This window comes from Zerene cesonia, chromosome 14 (genome assembly GCF_012273895.1).
Source record: "Zerene cesonia ecotype Mississippi chromosome 14, Zerene_cesonia_1.1, whole genome shotgun sequence".
Lineage (NCBI taxonomy): Eukaryota > Metazoa > Arthropoda > Insecta > Lepidoptera > Pieridae > Zerene > Zerene cesonia.
The window spans coordinates 4855688-4876360 of record NC_052115.1 but is presented as its reverse complement, the minus strand read 5'-3'; the positions used below and the strand labels follow the sequence as shown (position 1 = coordinate 4876360).

Here is a 20673-nt window from a genome sequence, read left to right as displayed (position 1 = left end):
GTTCTAAATTCTGATTTAAAATAATTATATTAAGTGTTAAAAGCTTATTCCCAACAATCCCTTTGTTACAAATATAACAATATTTTTAGTAAGAATCTCACAAAATATGAGCTAAACTTAGCTTTCTGGCTTGGTGAAATATTCAAAATGTTTCAGTGCATGTGTAGGATGTGGCATCTTTGAAAACGCTGAGTTTAGTTTGTAAGCTTATTGGACCACAAACTTTTACATAACTCAAATTCCCACTCCTTTGTAAAATGTGAGCTGATATTTTATTTATTAGAATATGCATAGTTCCATATTATTATTGTTTTTTTTAATTATTGAAACATAAATCCTACTTCCTACTAATATTATAAATGCGAAAGTTTGTAAGGATGTGTATGTGTTTGTTGCTCTTTCACGCAAAATCTACTGAACCGATTGCAATGAAATTTGGTACATAGACAGCTGGACAACTGGAATAACATATAGGCAACTTTTTGTCCCGATATCCCTACGGGATACGGACTTACGCGGGTGTAACCACGGGGCGCAGCTAATTGTGAAATAAAATTACAAATGTTATGTGTATAAAGTTTAAGGGAAGAGACTGTCTTCTGAGATACTGGTTCATAACCTAGTAAATAAGGGAAAGCATTGTTGTAAATGTAATATTTACCTTGCTAATAAATTGTATTTTATGTTTCATTTGTAAGACTATATGTAATAAAGTATAGTACCTAAATATACATAAGTAGAACGCAAAAAACACGAGGCAGTATAATTGCATGATTTTGCGACTGTATGTATCATTTTTTAATTAAATAAAACATTATTAAAAACAAACGTAAAGAGTAGTGATTCCACGCGCAGACTACAGGCTCATAAATGAATATTAAAAAAGTTGTTGATATGTAGCGTTTCGTGCGACAGTTCATACACAATAAGCCGTTATTTATAATCCTTTAGGGAATATTCGGGAATGTTATAAGCCCCGAAATTTCGTTCCCTCGCGAGCCTTTTACCGTCGACGTCTTTTTCCACCGTTTATCTTTGTATAAATTCGTTTGTATTCTGTCATATAAAATAATGATCACCACAAATTATTGGCATGGTTTAATCGTGAATTTATTTTAGTCAGAAAAAAAACGCTGGCAAGTTGCCAAATGCAAATGATTATGGCATTTGAAAATCATTTGCAGACTATAAAAAAATGTAGCATCAAATCTCAAAGTATAGACATTATATTTAAACCAAAAACAATTTATGGTATATAAAAACAAAGACAAAGGAATTTGCATAAAACCTATAAAGCGAATAATTAAGAAAAATCGTGATAAATGAAACAAATTTGGGAGATTAATTAGGCATTCAATTCTAACCACGTTTTATGAAGATCAATACGAGACTTCATAATTAATTAAACTGTATTCACGGAGGGTAGCTCAATTTTTCGTTCGTTAATTATTTGGCGATTCTGCTTTGTTTTTCTTGTCCCACATTCCTATCTGGAGCATGGAGCAATATTTAAACACGTCGACATTTAAAGAAAGTTATAATTTCTAGGGTAAACAACTGTTTAAAATTAAATGTTGTCTATTGTTTTAATGTAAGTTGTGACCCTTATAATGTAATTTGGGTGATAAAACCTTTGTATACTGTACTTTGTCGTAATTGAATTTTAAACATGTTGAAAACTGGATGTTAAATTAATAATATTTATTTCATAGTTAATTACAAGTTATTAACAACCCCAAAGCTTAGTGTGGGCGTTTAAAGCTAAAAATGATGAAAGACTGCCAGTAGGTAGACTCTACGTTGGTCGTAACATGCTTATACACATAAACTTTTTTACTTTTATCTATCATTTGATTTAGCTTCATAGCACTTTGGAAACTATGTATCAAATGTGTGTTATCAAACTCGTTGGTAGAACACGTTTTTCCTAATTATAACTTTACCAATTTCTTTAATAAAATATTAATTTACTGTACATTTCTAGTTTTCCAATTAAATATAATATTATTCTATTGAAGCATATATATGAAAAATCCGAATAAACATAAGTCGCGATTCAAGTGATTAGATATGGAATCGTTTGCACGCTGAAATTTACACATATTGGTATAATTATTACAGCGAATGTGCACCATTTTACAGTAGATTTCACTGAAACTGTACGTCTTTCGCTGCTAAGTTTGCCGATGACCGCAACTGCGGTTTTAGCTTCGCCACTTTACTCGTTCCGATGTTTACGTGTCCCCCCCACAGGACATATTCATTCGCATTTCCTGCGTAACACACTAAGTATATTTGCTATGTATATTTACATTATTATTTATAGCTTTGCATTCTGGTAGATTAATGATAATGCTTTATTTAGCTTTTGCATATAGTTAGCTTGGATATTCAGTGTCCTTGCATTTCCAATAGGAATATTTATTTTTATTGTTAAACGTACATAAGTAAATTTTATTGTTCATGAATAAAGCCTCTGGTCACTATTAGTCGCAGACAAACTCAAAGCATTAATTTTAGAACAAACTTTAAAAACATTTTTTTTTTGTTTGTGTCCTTTCAAACACTACATTGAAATTGAAGTATGAATATTATTATAGGTAATATACCTATCTTATCTTTATCTCAGTAACCAGCCTATATAAGTATTTGTTTCAACATCAATCTTAATTCTCGATATTTCATTTAGTTCGCAAGACGTGAGTGATTGATGATCATTCGGGAGGCTGTTCATAAAGTTAGCGAGATAAAATTAAAATATAAATAATATTTAGACTTGAAATTGTTAAAATATATTTATTTGATATTAATTTTTATTCTTTTCCGTTTACATTTGTCTTATAGGTATCCAAATAGCATAGCCAAATTAAAATAATAAATTACCTTACAATAAATTATAATAAACTACCTACTAACTCTTTCAAAAAATGCGTCATGTTTAAAGAGCAACTACAAAGTTTCTTGACAGCTCTTTTCTATAGGAACTGCTTATTGAAGCGTTTTTAAATGTTAAAATGTGTAAAATGACGATTCAAAAGTGCTTCTATAAGATGTAATTGAATATTATATATAACTATATGTATAGATTAAAATCAATAGTCTGTGTTCAATTAACCCTTACCACAGATTACTAAATACATAGGTATGTAATTCTTATTCGAAACCTTAAGTCTTCAAAATACGTGTTGTATGCGTTCTGACGGTGTGTTTTGGTTCGATTACGCGTTATTCAGTATTCAGGAGCACCGTTCTATTGTCCATTATTCCGCTAGGACGTAGCCCATAGAAAACTTGCATGGAACTAATTATGTTAACAAATGCAATCTCGTGTTCGTAGCGAAGGAAGCACAATGCGTTTGCAAGGCACCATCACACTGACAATACCTACGTCTGCACTGAATAATTGGTTCGCCAACCACAATAAATCTGTGCTAAGCTGCTGTATGCTTTATCATCTCCCGGTACAATTTATATTAAATATCCTATTTCCGTGGCAACAAAGTCCACACTTTAATAAATGTCACGTGACGTAAATGAATTGTGAAGAATTGTGGCCGGAATACATTCATGAGTTTTTTCCCCCTTGTCAGCCAATATTTTTTTTTGTAATTCCAAGTTCGCGAAATGTGTTTGTTGGTATGAGTTTCTATAAACGTATAGTGTAACCAGTTTTATATGATAAGTAGCTTTACGACCGCGGCTTGTCCCGCACAGTCACGGTTAACACATTCACCTATGACTATATAAGAATATAGTCATACGTATGTATTTTTAAATGATGTTTCGAAAAATTAAGGTGGTTCGCAAGGTGACTGCATATTTTTGGTTTTGTTACCTACCCGATACCTCTATACGTTTTCAGCCGATTGACGTAAATGGTGAATGATAAAAAAAGTCTACACAGTTTAAAGCATTAAAATCAAACTTGAAATGTAAAAGTAAACAAAAAGCATTTTAGATTTTAAAATAATATTACGATTTAATTGGTATAAATAAGTCGATATGAGTACAGGGAATTCACACAGACGATTTTATGATAAATTGCGTTATCTTGAGAAATTACGCTTAGCAAACTTTTTCATTCATTTCTTTACACTTATATAATTCACAATTCTCCAAAGGAATAAAAAGAAACTAAGGGGATGATCCTTTGAAAGTTTTATATTATTCTTTATACTTTCGACTTTGATGGAAGTTTAGTTTTGTTAGAAAGGACGGCCGTTAAGAGTCCAAGAAACCTTCGTTTGGTTAGCCTCTTTGCTCGTAGAACTTTTGAATCACATTACGACGAAAACCGTATCCTTCAATATGGCAATTTATTTATATCAATAAAACATTGTTTTCAAAACACAGAACGACGGCGACATAGTAACATTACTTTGTAGTTTCAATTAAAGCGATCATCAAGGTTTTACAATCCATTTAAGTATATCGACGAGACCAAATTGAAACAAGACATAGCCATCTATTTACAAAGTGGTATAACCTCCGTGATGTTTTTGCAAATTTCATTTTAGTTCAAAGCGAATAGAATAAAATTTAATCGGCACATTCCACTGGATCATCGGTGGAAAAAATTCCATTACGTAGACTTTATTTTATGGCGTTTTTATTCATTTTGCGCGGTTATGGAAAGCGTGTATGAGCCGAGCAAAGGTCGTCTATTTGAAGAGGACATGAGGCACCCGAGATAGTTCTAGTACCGGGTATTTGCGGAGGATTGTGTTCATATGCAAATACGGGCATATTTTCAATTTTACCTCGAAAATGCCGCATGATTTATTCCAAGTGCTACAGTTACGATAACGTTTTTATACGTTTTGTGTTTCATTTATGAATACTTTAGTATTCAATGCTCTTGAAATGTATTTTACTTTGCAAGATTTAAAAAAGCGTATAATTTTTAAGATCACGTTCAATGGAAATATCTCGGAGGTTTTCTTTGCTTTTGTCGATTGATGTTTTATGTATAAAAATTTACATCACAACGAGGCTGGTTATTTTTACATACAGATAATAAATTATTTCATAATTATTATACATTATTATATATTATATTTTAGCTGCAGGTTTCTATAAGAGTATCGCTGTATTTGGAAAACATAAACCCACAATTTTGACAGTTAAAATTCCAAGAAAGTTAGTGCGTATAGTTTGAAAATTAGTTTACTAATTAATTAATTTAATATTAACCTAGTTAGCTTCCACATGCGGGTTCACCCGCATGGACTTAAATTTAACATTTAACATCAAGTGGAGGTTTACATTGCGAGCAATATCTTCCGTTTATTATTGAAAACTATAAAAGCATTTATCAAAATATGCATAAACTATTATTTTCGTATAACGCTATTTAATCTACTAATACATTTCATCTATAACTCACACCTATTATATGGATCACAATTAAACCGACCTTATTTTTCATGATCGAAAATGGTTAAAAAATTAATCGCTTTGCAATTGAGTATCTATTCATGTACTTTAAAACAATGGAATTAGAAGAGTTGTACTTAAATTGATATTTTGTTAATGATATTGATCAACTTTGTTCGGGTTCTAAAGGAAACATTATGTACCCACTCTGTAAAATTGTACTTGAAACTTGTTTAATAATTCGCAAGGGTCTTAAAACTTTAATATTTACGTCAATCAAAACTCAAAGTAGGTACGTATACTATAGTATAATGAACTGTCTTATTAGAAACGCCAAGTTAAGTTAAAATAAAGTTTTGTAAAATGTACGGAAGATCTCTAAGGTAATTGCGATATTTATACAGTAAATTTAAAAGTTTATGCTTGCAGCTTCGGCCGATTTCGAATTGAAAATCTAAATCATTGTCCTATATAATAATAGAAATGAATCTTTGGAGGCGCCAAAACACACACATACACAGAAGAAATGTATATTTTGAAATAGATGCTACTATGCTAATAATAGATGCTAATGCTACTGTTATGGGGAACCGGAGGCCTGTATCTTTTTTTCCTCATCCTTCCCAGTTCACTCCTTTATTCCTAATCTCTAACCATTCAAGAGCGGACAACGAATTTGCAGAGACCATACCGTTACAATCGCTTTACGCTTACGATCAGACAGCCTACTTAGTAGCGCGCTCTAATATAAATAAAAAAGTTAAATGCTTTGAAAGTCGATTACAGCGAATATTTGTGTGAAATGTACATGTTAATTTTTTACACCCCATAATACAAAATACCATTAAACATATTCTTATGTCCGCTGTTCTATATTTAAATAAGCATAAAATAAAACGAATAAACTTGAATATGCAATTTTTTATTAAAAAATTTACAAAAATCATTTAACTGGTCGAAGTGGAAGTTTTTTCCACAATGCAATTTCTACACAGCTCCGTAATGCTACATTTTCCCAAAAATGTCAGCGAACCAAAATCTGTGCTAATATTCAATTTCGTAAAAGCAGTGCCGGTACTTCATTAGTTTTCTATCGTGACCCCTATTTCGCGATTGTCTGCAGCGACTCCCCAGCTTTTGCCCTCCGAGATAATGTGACCCCTTTACTTTTGTTTCGGATTTATACACTTTTTGCTTAGCTATCTTTGTAGGTTTTCACAACCGTTGATGTCGTGGGTAATGAATATATCTTCAGTTGAAACGTCGGACGTTCTTGAGACAGTTTACTTATTGCAAGTCTTTACCATGACGGGTGTATATATATACATGTATATAATTATCTATATAAATGGAAATAAATCACCGAAATATTTTTAAGCATGTAATTTCTAAACGACTGCACCAAATATAAGAGATTGTCTATATATTCGTTATCACTAGGAGGTTAGCATCACAAACACTGATGAAAATTTTTAAAATCCTACTAATATTATAAATACGAGAGTTTGTAATGATGTGTGTGTGTTTGTTGCTCTTACACGCAAAAACTACTGAAACGATTGCAATAAAATTTGATACGTAGACATCTGGAATAACATGAAGGCAACTTTTTTCCCGATATTCCTACGGGATACGGACTTACGCGAGTGAAACCGCGGGGCGCAGCTAGTCTTCCAAAAAATATAAAATTTTTATTAACTAAAAACCAAAACTTTTAGGTACCAATAAAAATGTGAAACAAAGTAACTTTTTAATTAAATTTTCTCCCAGATTTTGTTCAGTATAACAGTAGATTAGCCTATTTCTTAGTATTACAATTTCCTATACACCAGTATTCTAAATATAATTTTTAGGATTATCGGTTATTAGTTAAAAATAAATAAGTTTCATCCAGCAAACACTAGTAGCAAATACTACATTTATTAATTAATTGGAGGGATCTAGCGTTTGCCGCCAATTATAATTGGGAAATTTTGACAAGTGATATAATTAGGAAGACGCCTTCGGGAATGGCTGAGATACACTACATACCGCAGTGAATTTAATTAATGATTTATTAATATCTAAGTAAAGCTCTCTTTAAACTTATTTATATAAGAACGTTATCAGATGGATAAATTTGTATGATATGGATTATACATGAGATCTGTAATATGTATTCATAAAAGTCATTTTGGTTTCGTTACTCGAGAACACCGTGGGTTTTTAACCGATGGACACGATTATTTTAATGTTTCATAATCCTAATGACAACAATATCCGATAAAAAATAGATGTAGAAATTGGAGTGGTATCACCCTTTCTGGACAAGTCGGAAGTTTTTTTTTAATAATCATTTCGGGTTACTAGCAATTTTTTGTAGATATTGGAGTAAGTGTAGTATAAAATGGCTTTCATTTCGTTTCGTAGTAGCAATACTCTTTGTCATATATTACCATAGAAACGAAGTCGCCTCCAGGTACTCTCATATACACGACAATACTTTAATTTAATATTAACTGCGTAGATTTCTAAACTTCTTCAAAGATGTGCACGCTATCTGGCACGGCATCGCGTCATAGATTCTTAAAAATACGTGCGAATAAATGTCAAACCATATGCCGCCCGCCTGGTCTTAAAATACCCTCATGTACTCTATCTCCGTACGTTCGAGAACCTTCCATACGATAAACTTAGCGTCAACCCGCCCATCGGTTCTGTATTTTGTGAAAGGCTGGGCGCATATCTTTATTTCCCGGTTGGTCTGAACGACCGTAAACTTCCCCAAACTCGCTTGAATGGCGAAACTTTATATTTGACTTCGCTTAGCAAGGAGTACACAGTTTGAATGCGGTTAAATGACATTAATTTGCCGCTGGCCCGCGCTAAGAATAAACCTTAATTTTGTTTAAAATCAAGTCTTTGTATATGAGCGAGTGCTTTAAAATTTAATCTGCTTTATCCAAAAGGCTAAAGTAATAATCATGACGTATATTATTTGATTGCTAAATGGGCGTTGATTGGGCAAATGTTTTATTATTATTCATTATATTTCAGGTGTATATATCGTATTCCGTTTAAAATTAAAAGAAAACGAAAGTCTTCTACGAATTCCGTATTACTAGTTAAATGAGTAAATAAAATTATAATATATATTAATTGAAGTTCAAAAATAAACATTTATAGAAATAAAAGTAAGAATGATCGAACTACGTCATGACGTATTCTTATAATAACATTCCTATCTTGATAAAAAATTTTATTGTTATACTTTGCGGTGTGATTTGCAGTTTATTACCTCGTACTGGCCTCTAGTAGAGCAAGTGAGAATGACGCCGGTGTCATTGGTGAACTCCACGTGATGCTGCGGCTCCGAGATGGTCAGCCGCCGAGGCTCTGGGGATGCTGGCACTGCTGCAACAGAGGATAGTTGTGAATAACGATTGTTGTATGAATAATTATGGGTAAAACAAACTGTCTGAAGATACGCTACAGCCATAAATTCATATCTGTACGTATGTCTATGTATAAGTATATTATACAATATATAATAATGTGTATTTATAAACTTAAAAAAACACTTCTGGCGCAGACGAACAACAAAATATCTATGCTTATAACATTATATGTTAAATAACAAATTCATACTCAAGAGTGCTTCAATGTATTTCTGTATTTGAATTTTGAATCACAGTCATTGGCTTTAGAATATTCTATTCATCGACACCACATTAGCGGTAGTGGAGATTTTATAATGAGGATTTATCAATATCGAACTATTTAGGTCAGTAAAATGTATAACAGCTTACTTACAAATAGGTATTGAACAACCGCTATTAATGATAAATCTGCAGGTTCGTGATAGTTCAAGTATCCATTTCCCCATCACTATTGCGGCTCGACAGAACACAGTGGGTTTTAGTCGGTATGAATTCGACATAACCTACAGCTTCTTCCCCGGGTGGCGTGGGGAAATATTGAACTGATAATGCAATATTTTCCCACGATAAAATGATCTTAAAATATTTAAGTTTAAAGCGACAAAATTAATCAAATTTCCTGATCATATCGGTAAGGGTTCTGCAAAGGAAGTCAACCGCAACATGATTCTTTGCTGCACGGAGATATATTTAGAATAATCTAACTATTCGAAGGGTAAGGATATGGACAACGAATTATTATTTAACAAGTTTTATAAGACTGTTTAATTTCTCTGATTCATGCTTTATTGTATAGCTATTAAAATTAGTACCTAATTCTATTAAGTATACGTTACCTTCACGTCAATCATATAAAGAAGATTCACCCGCGTAAGTCCGTATCTCGTTAAAATATCGGGATAAAAAGTTGCCTATATGTTATTCCAGTTGTCCAGCTGTCTACGTAACAAATTTCATTGCAATCGGTTCAGTAGCTTTTGCGTGAAAGAGCAACAGACACACACACATCATTACAAACTTTCGCATTTATAATATTAGTAGGATAGTAGGAAGGATATGTTAGTTGTCATATTAAAATTTTTTATGTATGTGCTATTCCCGTGATATAAAAAGAAAAGCTAATAAAGTAATGCTATTAAAGGTCTTTGGTTCACAAAAATTCTATTAAGTCTCATCGATAATTGTTTGACAAAAATAATTATTTTAATTTTGATAAGATTTAAATCCAAATGTCATTTTGATCACGATTCACGATATATAAGATAATTCTTTTAATGGCGATTATGTCACATAATACTCATTGTAAGTAATTTATTTGGTCGAAATCTTTAATTAATATCGTTAAGTCCCTACTAATATTATAAATGCGAAAGTAACTCTGTCTGTCTGTTACGCTTTCACGCCAAAACCACTGAACTGATTTTGATGAAATTTGGTATGATGATAGAACTGAACTTGGGAAAGGACATAAGATACTTTTTATTGCAATAAAAAGTGAAGAAGGGGTTGAAATAGGGGATGAAAGTTTGTATGGAAGTTCCTTATTGACAAACATAAAATTATGTAAGATTCTTTCACAACTAAACCACTTAACCAATTTTGACAAATGGTCCAGACCTTGGGAAAACCTATAGGCTACTCCTTACCATGTCGCGCGATATAACCGAATTCCACGCAGGCGAAGCCGCGGGTGGAAAGCTATTATTATATATTGCTATGAGGAAAATTACAAAGAAACGTTATTCTACCAGTCAATCTCGCAAAATATTCTGAATTCTACCCAGCACATTACCGCTGTGATGATTTCAGTTCAATAAACAGAATCAAGATATCGACTATTCTGAGAATCTCAGACACCATCGTTCTGGTCGAACTCAAATATGAGCGTTAGCGAAAGCGATTGAAAAATTAATATAATTATTTAACTAAAGAGAAGTACCTTATCTTCACAATTTTAACTATAGAATATCTATGAATTGCTATCTTCCGATCTAAGTGAATCGTCCTACTGTCCTACCTATATTATAATCCTACTTCCTATCCTACTAATATTATAAATGCGAAAGTTTGTAAGGATGTGTGTGTGTTTGTTGCTCTTTTAAGCAACATCCACTGAACTGATTGCCATGAAATTTGGTACGTAGACAGCTGGACAACTGGATTAACATATAGGCAACTGTTTATCCCGATGTTCCTACGGGATACGGACAGTTTTAGTGAACAGTTAACTTATATGAATTCTATACCCAATGTGTGTAAGACATGATAGCATTATGTAAATAACACCCCACAATTGCCACTAATGATTTTTATCACATAATTTTGGTGAAAGTGCCGGTGCAACTCAATTTCTTATTTCACAATACATCAGCTTATAGGCGTGGTATCCATAGAAGCTTGATCTCATTACTAATGTATTATTGTATTTGGATACCAAATAACTACCAAAACGGTTTTTCGTGTATGTAATATAAAATTCAAACATTACTCCAGTAAACTAGGTTTTCTTTTCAAATATTTAGGATCTTTAAAGCAGTTAAATTCTTTCTGGTTATCTTCCAAAATTAAAGCAACCAATTCTTTTTACGATTAAATTCATATAACCATTGTCCGCTAGCTATGTCTCTTCAATCCCAACCTTTAGGTACGTTCGCTCCGCAAGCCACAGTTTTCGATTTCCGTTTAATTTCACTGGAACCGCGACTGCCGTCTGTACCTGCTCGGTATACCTACCTACAGCTATTAGGCTCCACCTTGACGCCTCTAATTGCGTTATTATGAACGTGATGTTAAGCGACAGGAACGGCAACTTTCGTGCTTGTTTACTATAACACAATATAGAAGTTTCGTATGCATGATATTTAAGGCTTGGTTTGTTTTGCGTGTTTACTTGTAGAATTGTTTGTGGTAGTTTCATGCTTTTATTTAAGGAGGACTAGAAAGAGACGTTTTTGATCACGATTAAGTATGTAAAGCGTCGTAGCGTTTCTCAATGCGATATCTAAAAAAGAATCACGTATAGGTAAATTATATACGAACTTACGCGACTGGATCAAATTGATTTTTTATGTTAATTATCATCAGGATGTGGTGTGTATAGAGTAAAAATTAAAAAAAACTTCTAACTGAAAGTCAGTCAACTTTTTTTTTGACAAAAGTGACTAGTGAATGAACAGAATGACATTAAGTTGTTTAGCCGTTGACAACTTTAAACAGAATATTCAAGGAAAATAATTTGTTGGTACGAAGATCGGTCAGGGTGAGCTGGTTTGTGTTTGTTTGCACGTAAACTCGGGAACTACGGACTACTGATTAACTACTAACTACTGATTTAAAAAAAATCTCTCTGTGCTAGATAGTTCATCTATGAAAAAAAAACTTTAGGTTTTATAATATCTTGCAAGACATGGGTGAAACCGCCGGCAAAACTAGTGACTTATTACTTATATATAACCCGATGTTGGTAAATCTAAATCATTTAAGGGCCGACAGCTATAAATAAAAATGTTTTAAATATATTTGAAAGCAGATCATAATTAAAAACATGAAACAGTTTGTTGTTATTGGTGCAATAAAAGTGAATAGCATTCGAATTCTACAAATGTAATGTAGACTTTAATACATCGGCGTTGCACTATACTATTCAATGAAAGAATAAACAAATACCTAACTGATGGACTATACTCCGAAACGGGTTGTAATTGCCAAAAAACCTTTGTTTGTTGCACGTACTTGTATGTATTCATGTATCGAGATACGTTAGTGTTATTTGAAATTAGTCAAAAAAGTACAAAGCCGGAAGTTTTACAGACAAAGGGTAACTGAGCTATTCTTTTGTACCATTTATTAGCAAATTCTTTAAACAATACAGGGATTTTGCCAAATATCATCTGAGTGCTGAACTATTCTTATATTTGGGATAGGAATGGAAGCAATGAAGCGTAACATTAAAATATTGAAGAAATAAATTGAAGTTAGATTAATTGAATGAAAATTTATATTAGGTAGTATTAACATTACGGAAAACCTACACATAACTACAGAAAACATATAATAAATAATAATATAATAATAAAAATTATATTGTCACCAAAAAGGATACATAAATAATATTAGCAACTTATATATATAAGTTATATATATAAGTTGCTTAAAAATAAATGAGTTATGCAATGCAAAATTTATCCGAAAAATAGGTGAAAGCCTCTGCTGGCGCACTAAGCCAAGGCCTGTAATACAACACGCAGCGCCGAAACCCAACAGAACATTTTATAATGTATTTTTAATGATAAAGTTGTATATACCGTTATTATATTGACTCATGACTGTCACACGATCTTTGTTAATTACAACATTTTGCAACAAATTACTACTATTTTATAACACAAATAAAATAAAAATGGTACGTTTTTTAAAGATTTTTGATTATGACTATTTTTGCTATAGTTATACTTTATAAACTTTAAAATAAATGAATGAGTTTAGTATAACTAATAAGTCCTTACGCATTTCAGTATGTTTGTGATCAACAGAATAAGTATTAAAAATAAAATTAGTTAATTGAAATTTAATTAAATTCTTTGAATTGATATTCCGGGCCGCGTAGCAACAATTTGTAAAACCTTTAAACGTTTACCCGAGCTTTCTTATTGTTTATGCGGCGAATCTTGAGATGGAAGTTGGTAAGCTGTTATTTTTTGCGGTAAATCAGTATTATCCCAAAGATCCGTTTGTTTATCTAACTTATAACGACTGTATCTCATAACCATTTACGTTCCGTAGATTGTTCTAGTTCGTGGAAATGTTGACATTCTTGACATATTTATACTACAATGGCGGATAACGATCGGGACTTATTGGAAATCATGTAGAGGGTATCAGTTTTTGAAGAGATATCTTATGACCACATTTCAAAGAAATTTGTAAGGTTATCCAATTCTAAGTTGGCGCAATTTATTTTTATTTTATTTATTTTAGGTTTACCAACAGGTATTACATTAAATAAATTACATCAAGTAAATATAAAAAATTAAGAACTAAATGCACACATTTAAAAGGCAAACACATGCAAATTAAACATCTAAAACATCTTAAAACTAAAGTATAAAGAAAATTTTCAAACGAGAAGTCAAATAATTTAGTGATATTGATGAGATTCTTTAGACACTAGTCTTCGGACATATTTGAAACATAGGATTTTTGTGGTTATGGTATATTTGTTTGCTTTGATTATTGCGCTCCCTTTGCGACACGATATGTAAACTGCAAATTTTCAGTTATGTAGGTTTAATTACAACTGGCCGCTGAACATCTTTTCAAAGTTCAGTGGAGGCTAAATATTGCAATGCGTAGCTCGGATCGCTCATTAGCGGGACAATAGGCCTGAACACAAAAGGTTCGCATAAATAATCATAGATACACGCAGACTTCAGTTGGTTGGTGGCAGCCGTAGTCTACTTCGCAGCGGAGATCATTACATAGACGCCGGTTGCAAATGAGTTAATGACTTTGGATTATGTTAATTTAATCTGTTGTCTGCTGCTAGCTTGTATGGTGCGAAAACTTTATATAACCCCATAAATATGTAGATATTTTTAAGATCCAATCTGATCTAATTGATTGTATCGTTTTTTAATGTGTGCAACAAAATTAGCTCTGTAGTAAATTTTTAACTGTTCTTTTCCTTTATAAGTAATTTAAACTTATAACATAAATGATTTTGAAAACGTTTTAATGATTATGATACATATTATTTAGTAGACATTTTGATCGTCGTCAAAGACTTAAAAAATTAATAATATCTTTATGATATCGGGGATTATTCCGTGGGAATGAATGCGATGAACGGTTTGTTATTTTTAATCGGTCAAAGCGACGAAATCTTGCAACGTTACTTGTCGATGCGAATCGTCAGCATTTAGCTATATTCAACAGAGAGCCCTTATCCTTTCCCTTACCCTTCCTAGTACCTTCCTTTATTCCCCTCGTCAATCCTTTCTTTATTCCTTTCCAATGTGAAGTCGGCAATCCATTTGTAGTGGCGTAAGGTCTACGTAAGGTCGACCTTACTCCTCTTCAAATGTTCATGGGCGGTGGTAGCGCTAACCATCAGGCGACCCGCCAGCTCCATTGCCGACGATGATATAAAAGAAAATATTTTCGTTTGAAATATTTAAAAATGCATTTTCAAAGGTTTTATTTCATTAAAATTGAAGCGATGTCGCGCGAAAGTTGAACAAACTCACTTCTTAACTTGTTGTTGTGACGAACTAGGTGTGATCGAATTTCGATAACAGATAGTTATGGAAAAACTTCCGTAATAAAATTTATAAGAAAAAAATAACAGATACAATTTAGTAGTTTCTTTATATAAGGAAAAGGTTTTTCGTAGATTTTCCTATGTAAAACGTTGACTTGATTAAATTTTCTTTGCTTTTATTTTCAATTGTCTGTTATTCTTTTGGAAAGAATATGAAATGAAATGAATTTATTTATTGCTAATAAGAACATGAAAAGCAAACAGAACATTAAAAAAAATAGCAAAAGGCGGCCTTATAGTTAGGTAGCGATTTATACCAGGCAACCCTTCGCAAAAATTTATTTATAAAATATTAAAAAGATGTCCGAAAGAACAATATTTTTAATATTTTAAACCAAATAAATGAATATTCGAGAAAATTAAGTGCAGGAAAAAACACATTTAGCCAATTCAACGCTTTATTTACAAAAATAAATCCCGGAAGATGTTTTTAAAACTTTCAGTAAAAAAACTATAGATTGTTCAACCGTACCAGACTCATTACGACGATAGACGCAAAAAAACTTTCATAATGGCGCTGTCTCATCGCTATTTAATTATAATAAAAGCACGAACTAAATGGACTTGATATTGCAATTATACAAAATGTTTATGTTGCTCGCATATCGTAAAATAGTGTACAATTATTTTCATATTTCATCGTGGTTTTAAAGGCAAGTATATAAATAAGTATAAATACTGTGGAGATGTGAAACATGTGGAGTTCAATTGGAATATTTAGTATACAACGCATAAGGGGTTGTACTCCATGTGTCTTTGTTTAAGAAACGCTAAAGTATCGTCAACAAGCTTGTATGTATGATGCATGTTTGGATTTGTTTATTTGGTACAAATCCTTCTCTTACTCTTTCCTAAGTCTGGTCTTTGATGAATTACTATACCTACCTACATACATTTTTGCTCAGAGCGTGTGATGTAAATACAAAAAAATCAATCAATTCTTTCAATTTCACGTTGCAATAAAAACTGTGTATAATGTCACGACGAGACATATTCATATTCAAAAATTCGAAATTTCTTTCAAGAATGTCACCTTTAGTACAAACGACACCTACTTCGTCTGAATCATTGCAAGCGTATCGGGGTCGTATTTTATACTGTTTGGATTGGACCTAGACAATTGTTATCTTGATTAACTGTGATTTACTGTGCTCTTGTGTTTTATTTTAATAGGTATATATATATGAATAATGAGAACGTAGCCTGAGCTAGAAAATGGAATGGAGTTTATATAAAATTGTAAAGATTACACGCTAAAAAGATCAAAGTTCAAAAAGATTTATAAAATAATGAAATTTGCTATAACTAGACGTCGTTTGTTTTCAACTGCTTGCGTTAATTCATAGTCAGATATTATTTAATAATATCTGACAGTATGAATTAACGCTACTTAGTAAAAGTATTATATCAGTAAAATTATAAAAACAGTAGGTAGATTTAGCTTTACAATAAACATTTTTTATTTAAGGAATATTAGTCTATCTCGTCTTCATTTATTTTTTATAATATTACTAGCTTTTGCCCGCGGCTTCGCACGAGTTAAATATGGAGTAATAGATTTATACATAAAAACCTTCCTCTCAAACCAATCTATCTATTAAAAAAATCTATCAAAATCCGTTGCGTAGTTTTAGAGATTTAAGCATACATAGGGACATAAGGACAGAGAAAGCGACTTTGTTTTATACTATGTAGTAATATACCGCTTATATAAATAATAGCTGTATTCATGCGGCTTCACACGAGTTAACTTAATTAAAATGTTAATTAGGCATGGCGTAACTTTTTATTGCTATGATTTCTATAATAAATATAAAGTACCTGGATGACCGAGCTTTGCTCGGTATATTTTTTTTTGTTTTTTTTTATAAATTGTGTTTTTTGGAAATTATATTTAAGTACGAATTACATACTAATAAAATGTGAAATATGAATAATATTTTTCGATCTTACCGACAGAAACGCCTCCTATTTGTTAAAAAAGTAAGTTTAAGTCGATAAAACACGAATAAAACACGAATATGACATTTTCTAAAAAAGATTCCTAGCTAGTTGATTTATCGCCCCCGAAACCCCCTATATACTAAATTTCATGAAAATCGTTTGAGCCGATTCCGAGATTCCAATTATATATAATTAAATATATAATTAATTATATATATATATATATGCAAGAATTGCTCGTTTAAAGATATAAGATATAATCAGTGCAACAAAATTACAGAGAAAAAGACATGTTAGACATTTTATTAGATTGTAATTAAACTAAATTGTAAAAAAATACAATTTTTGGTATTCTTTGAGAAAACTTTCTCATTTATAAAGCTTTTATTTAAACTGAAATTAAATGATGCAAATATGCTTACAAACTATAAAAATACACTTTAACATGATATATGTATCTAAAAATGTCGACTAGCTGTATATGTAAATTTCATAACATAAAACAATAATTACAGGTCTAGAAAAGTATGAATAATGGAGTATTCCAAAGAATGCAATAGGCAGATGCGCCTGAACTGCCATCAGAATATTGCGGGCACTCTTTAGAGCGTAAATCCACATATTTTCAATAAGTTCTAACGTCTGCTTTATTGAAATATATTTAAAAATAGGTCATAGTATTGATGATGCAAAATCGTAGTGTTGCAGTCAAAATGGATATTTTAAATAAACGTTATTCGAACAAATAATCATTTCTCGAATGTACTCTTATGAAAATGTACGTAATACAAATTGTAATTTTTACACATTTTAAACATTAAATTTATTTGGATTCGCTTCGCGAGCGTTATGTTCGGAGTAGTTTGATAGATGTTATTATGCATATAAACATTCCTATTGAATCACTCTATCTATTAAAAAATTCCCATCACAATTAATTCATCAAAAAGTTGTTTTAAAGATCTTAGCATACCTACAACAAGTAGCGTTATAAAAAAATAAATGGATATAATATGAATCCCACCACCACCCCTGTCAACTCGCTTCTGTCGGTAAATCATTGTTTCAGAGAAGCCCCCACGGCATCATAGAAGTCGAATGAAGCCACACACAGTTGAACGACAACCAGCCTACTTACCATATGTGAAGGGTGTTCCTGACAGAGTTGGAAGAATCCTAAAACGAGCTTCAATCAAAACTATATACAAGCCGCACAAGAAGATGAACCAATTCTTGAGACCAATAAAAAGTAATATTCCTTTACAAGAAGCAGGTGTGTACAAGTTAGACTGTGACTGTGGTCTCTCCTACATCGGCCAAACAAAAAGAAGCATTGGTAGCCGACTGAAGGAACACATTGCGGATATCAAGCATAGGCGTCACAAGAAGTCTGCGGTATGTGAACACACTCTGGACAACAACCACTTCCTACGATTCGACCAACAACAAATCCTCGCCAGAGAAAATAGATTTTTTGCAAGACTTGTACGTGAGGCTATTGAAATTAAAAACATCCAAATTTCAATAGAGAAGATGGTTTACAGCTTTCTAACATCTGGGATCCTGTTATTAAGAACTTAAAACCCCATGTCAGACATACCAAAAGACCAGAAGACACTATCAGCCAATACTGCCAACATCCAGAAAAATACTCCACATACCAACTGCGGAGAAATAGGTGGAGGTAGTTCACAAACAACAATTTTTGTATGACCTTCAAGACATGTAACATCTCAGTCTCCCCGTGACCACGCTCGCTGTAAAGTGTTCGAAACGTCGGGTTAATAATATAATGAATAAATCGCGTTTAAAATCCGTTGAAAAGTTTTTAATTTCTAAATGTATAATACTCGCGTAAAACCAAACACAAGAAAATACTATGGATATAATAATTCAAATAAAATGTTCCTTATGGGGAAAACCTTTAGTATGTTGTAATTAGTTCAAATTATACATGAAAATGATTTAGAAGACTTATAAAGAATTCAAGATTTTTATTTCGTTTTGATTAACTCATTATCCAGGACAATATCGTCAGAAAGCTTAATGTCCTATCCTAATTTATATCTAGATGCCCCATCTCAATTAAGGTATCGCTAATCGCTATCTATGGCTATATGTTTTGAATATACCATTATATCTTCCTCTAAGTTAATTATCAGAAAGAGTTAAGTCTCTTGTATATTTTTATTATTAGATGGGGTTAGCACTAGTTGTTTCAGTGAACTTATGTATGTGTATTAGTTTGTGAACAGTAATCTAAATATATACAACTGAAAGGACTGACTGACGTAGTGATCTATCCATGGATAGCCCAAACCAATGGACGGATTGGAGTGAAATTTGGCATGCAGATAGATATTATGACGTAGGCATTTGCTAAGAAAGGATGTTGATAAATTCTACCCCCCAGGGAATAAAATAGGGGATGAAAGTTTAAAACGCGCTGGCGAAGGTACGGGCAACAGCTAGTCTGTTATAAGACTAAGTCTTTTTCTGATTATTCACCAGTAATCTATTATATGGCTCTTTAATACTCAACAAATCGATAATTATAATTATGCTTAGTTTTCCAACTACATTTATATAATTATCACGCGGCTCTCTTGGCATTTGAGGTATCTATAGAGAAATAAATCATAAGTCAAACAAAGGTTGTTCATTAAAGGTTCAGGTAACAATGGTCGAGGTAAGAAATATCGGTGGCTGTAATATAACACGAAAGGCTACGTCAAGGATAGCGCAAAAGGTGAACGGTAACGCGATAGGACGAAAATAACTTTCAATTATCGATTATATTTAAAATACTCCGACATTGGTGGTGTGTAGTGATTTTAACTGTTCGTAGAGTACTTTCTACAATCTTTCTAATGTTAGTGTTAAACTGAATTGTGATGACTGATAAATCATTTATTAAACGATTTTACTATCTTCTGCGTAGGTGCACTTACAGAAATTTGTTTCCATATCTGGAAAATTTCATTACTTATTCAATATCTACAGAGTCGGGGAAGAAAACAAAAAATATTTTTTTTATATAAAAAAATGCTTTATATGAATTCAAAATCTTGTTATAAACAAGCACAACAATCAGTATTAATAAATCAAGAAAATGTTTTCTGGGAAAGCATCTGATAGTGACAGAATAATGACTTGCCCGTTTCGATTGCTCCTAAAATTACAAAACTATTATGTATAAATAAGTATTGCCTATTGTGTATTAGAAATTCCAAACACTCGATCAGCATCTCATTAAAATTCCATTATCATCTCTGTAAAAGCCTCGACAGCTTATCCATTTAAAGTATCAAGAAGAATTAGAATTGACGGTTTTGGTTGTCTACTAAGATCATGATCTAGAAATTTATGGATGTTGTTATATGAAAATTACGTTTTAAGCTTACTTTTAATTTTTTAATTATGTTGATGCTAGACTTGGTATAGTTTTCAAGATATAGTTAAGGCTTCTCTCCAAATCATATGATATTGGATCTGAATTGAGATAATGGTATACGAATGTTCAAATTTATTTAATATACAGTAAATCAGCAATTTTATCTAAATTTGTTTAATCAAAGTAATTTTAAGACATGTTATGTTAAAAACATATTTTGT

At 31.9% G+C, this 20673-nt stretch overlaps 1 protein-coding gene across 5 annotated transcripts in view; it reads right to left on the bottom strand.

The window, feature by feature from the left end:
* The window catches only part of LOC119831756 (Down syndrome cell adhesion molecule-like protein Dscam2), a 130483-nt gene that overhangs the window by 43928 nt on the left and 65882 nt on the right, over positions 1–20673 (bottom strand). For 4 of the 5 annotated variants that reach the window (XM_038355242.1, XM_038355246.1, XM_038355245.1 and 1 more), the window contains exon 3: positions 8654–8769. In XM_038355242.1, coding sequence (XP_038211170.1) covers positions 8654–8769 — 116 coding nt within the window. The remainder of the gene's footprint in view (positions 1–8653; positions 8770–20673) is intronic. The other variant, XM_038355244.1, reaches the window with a different exon arrangement.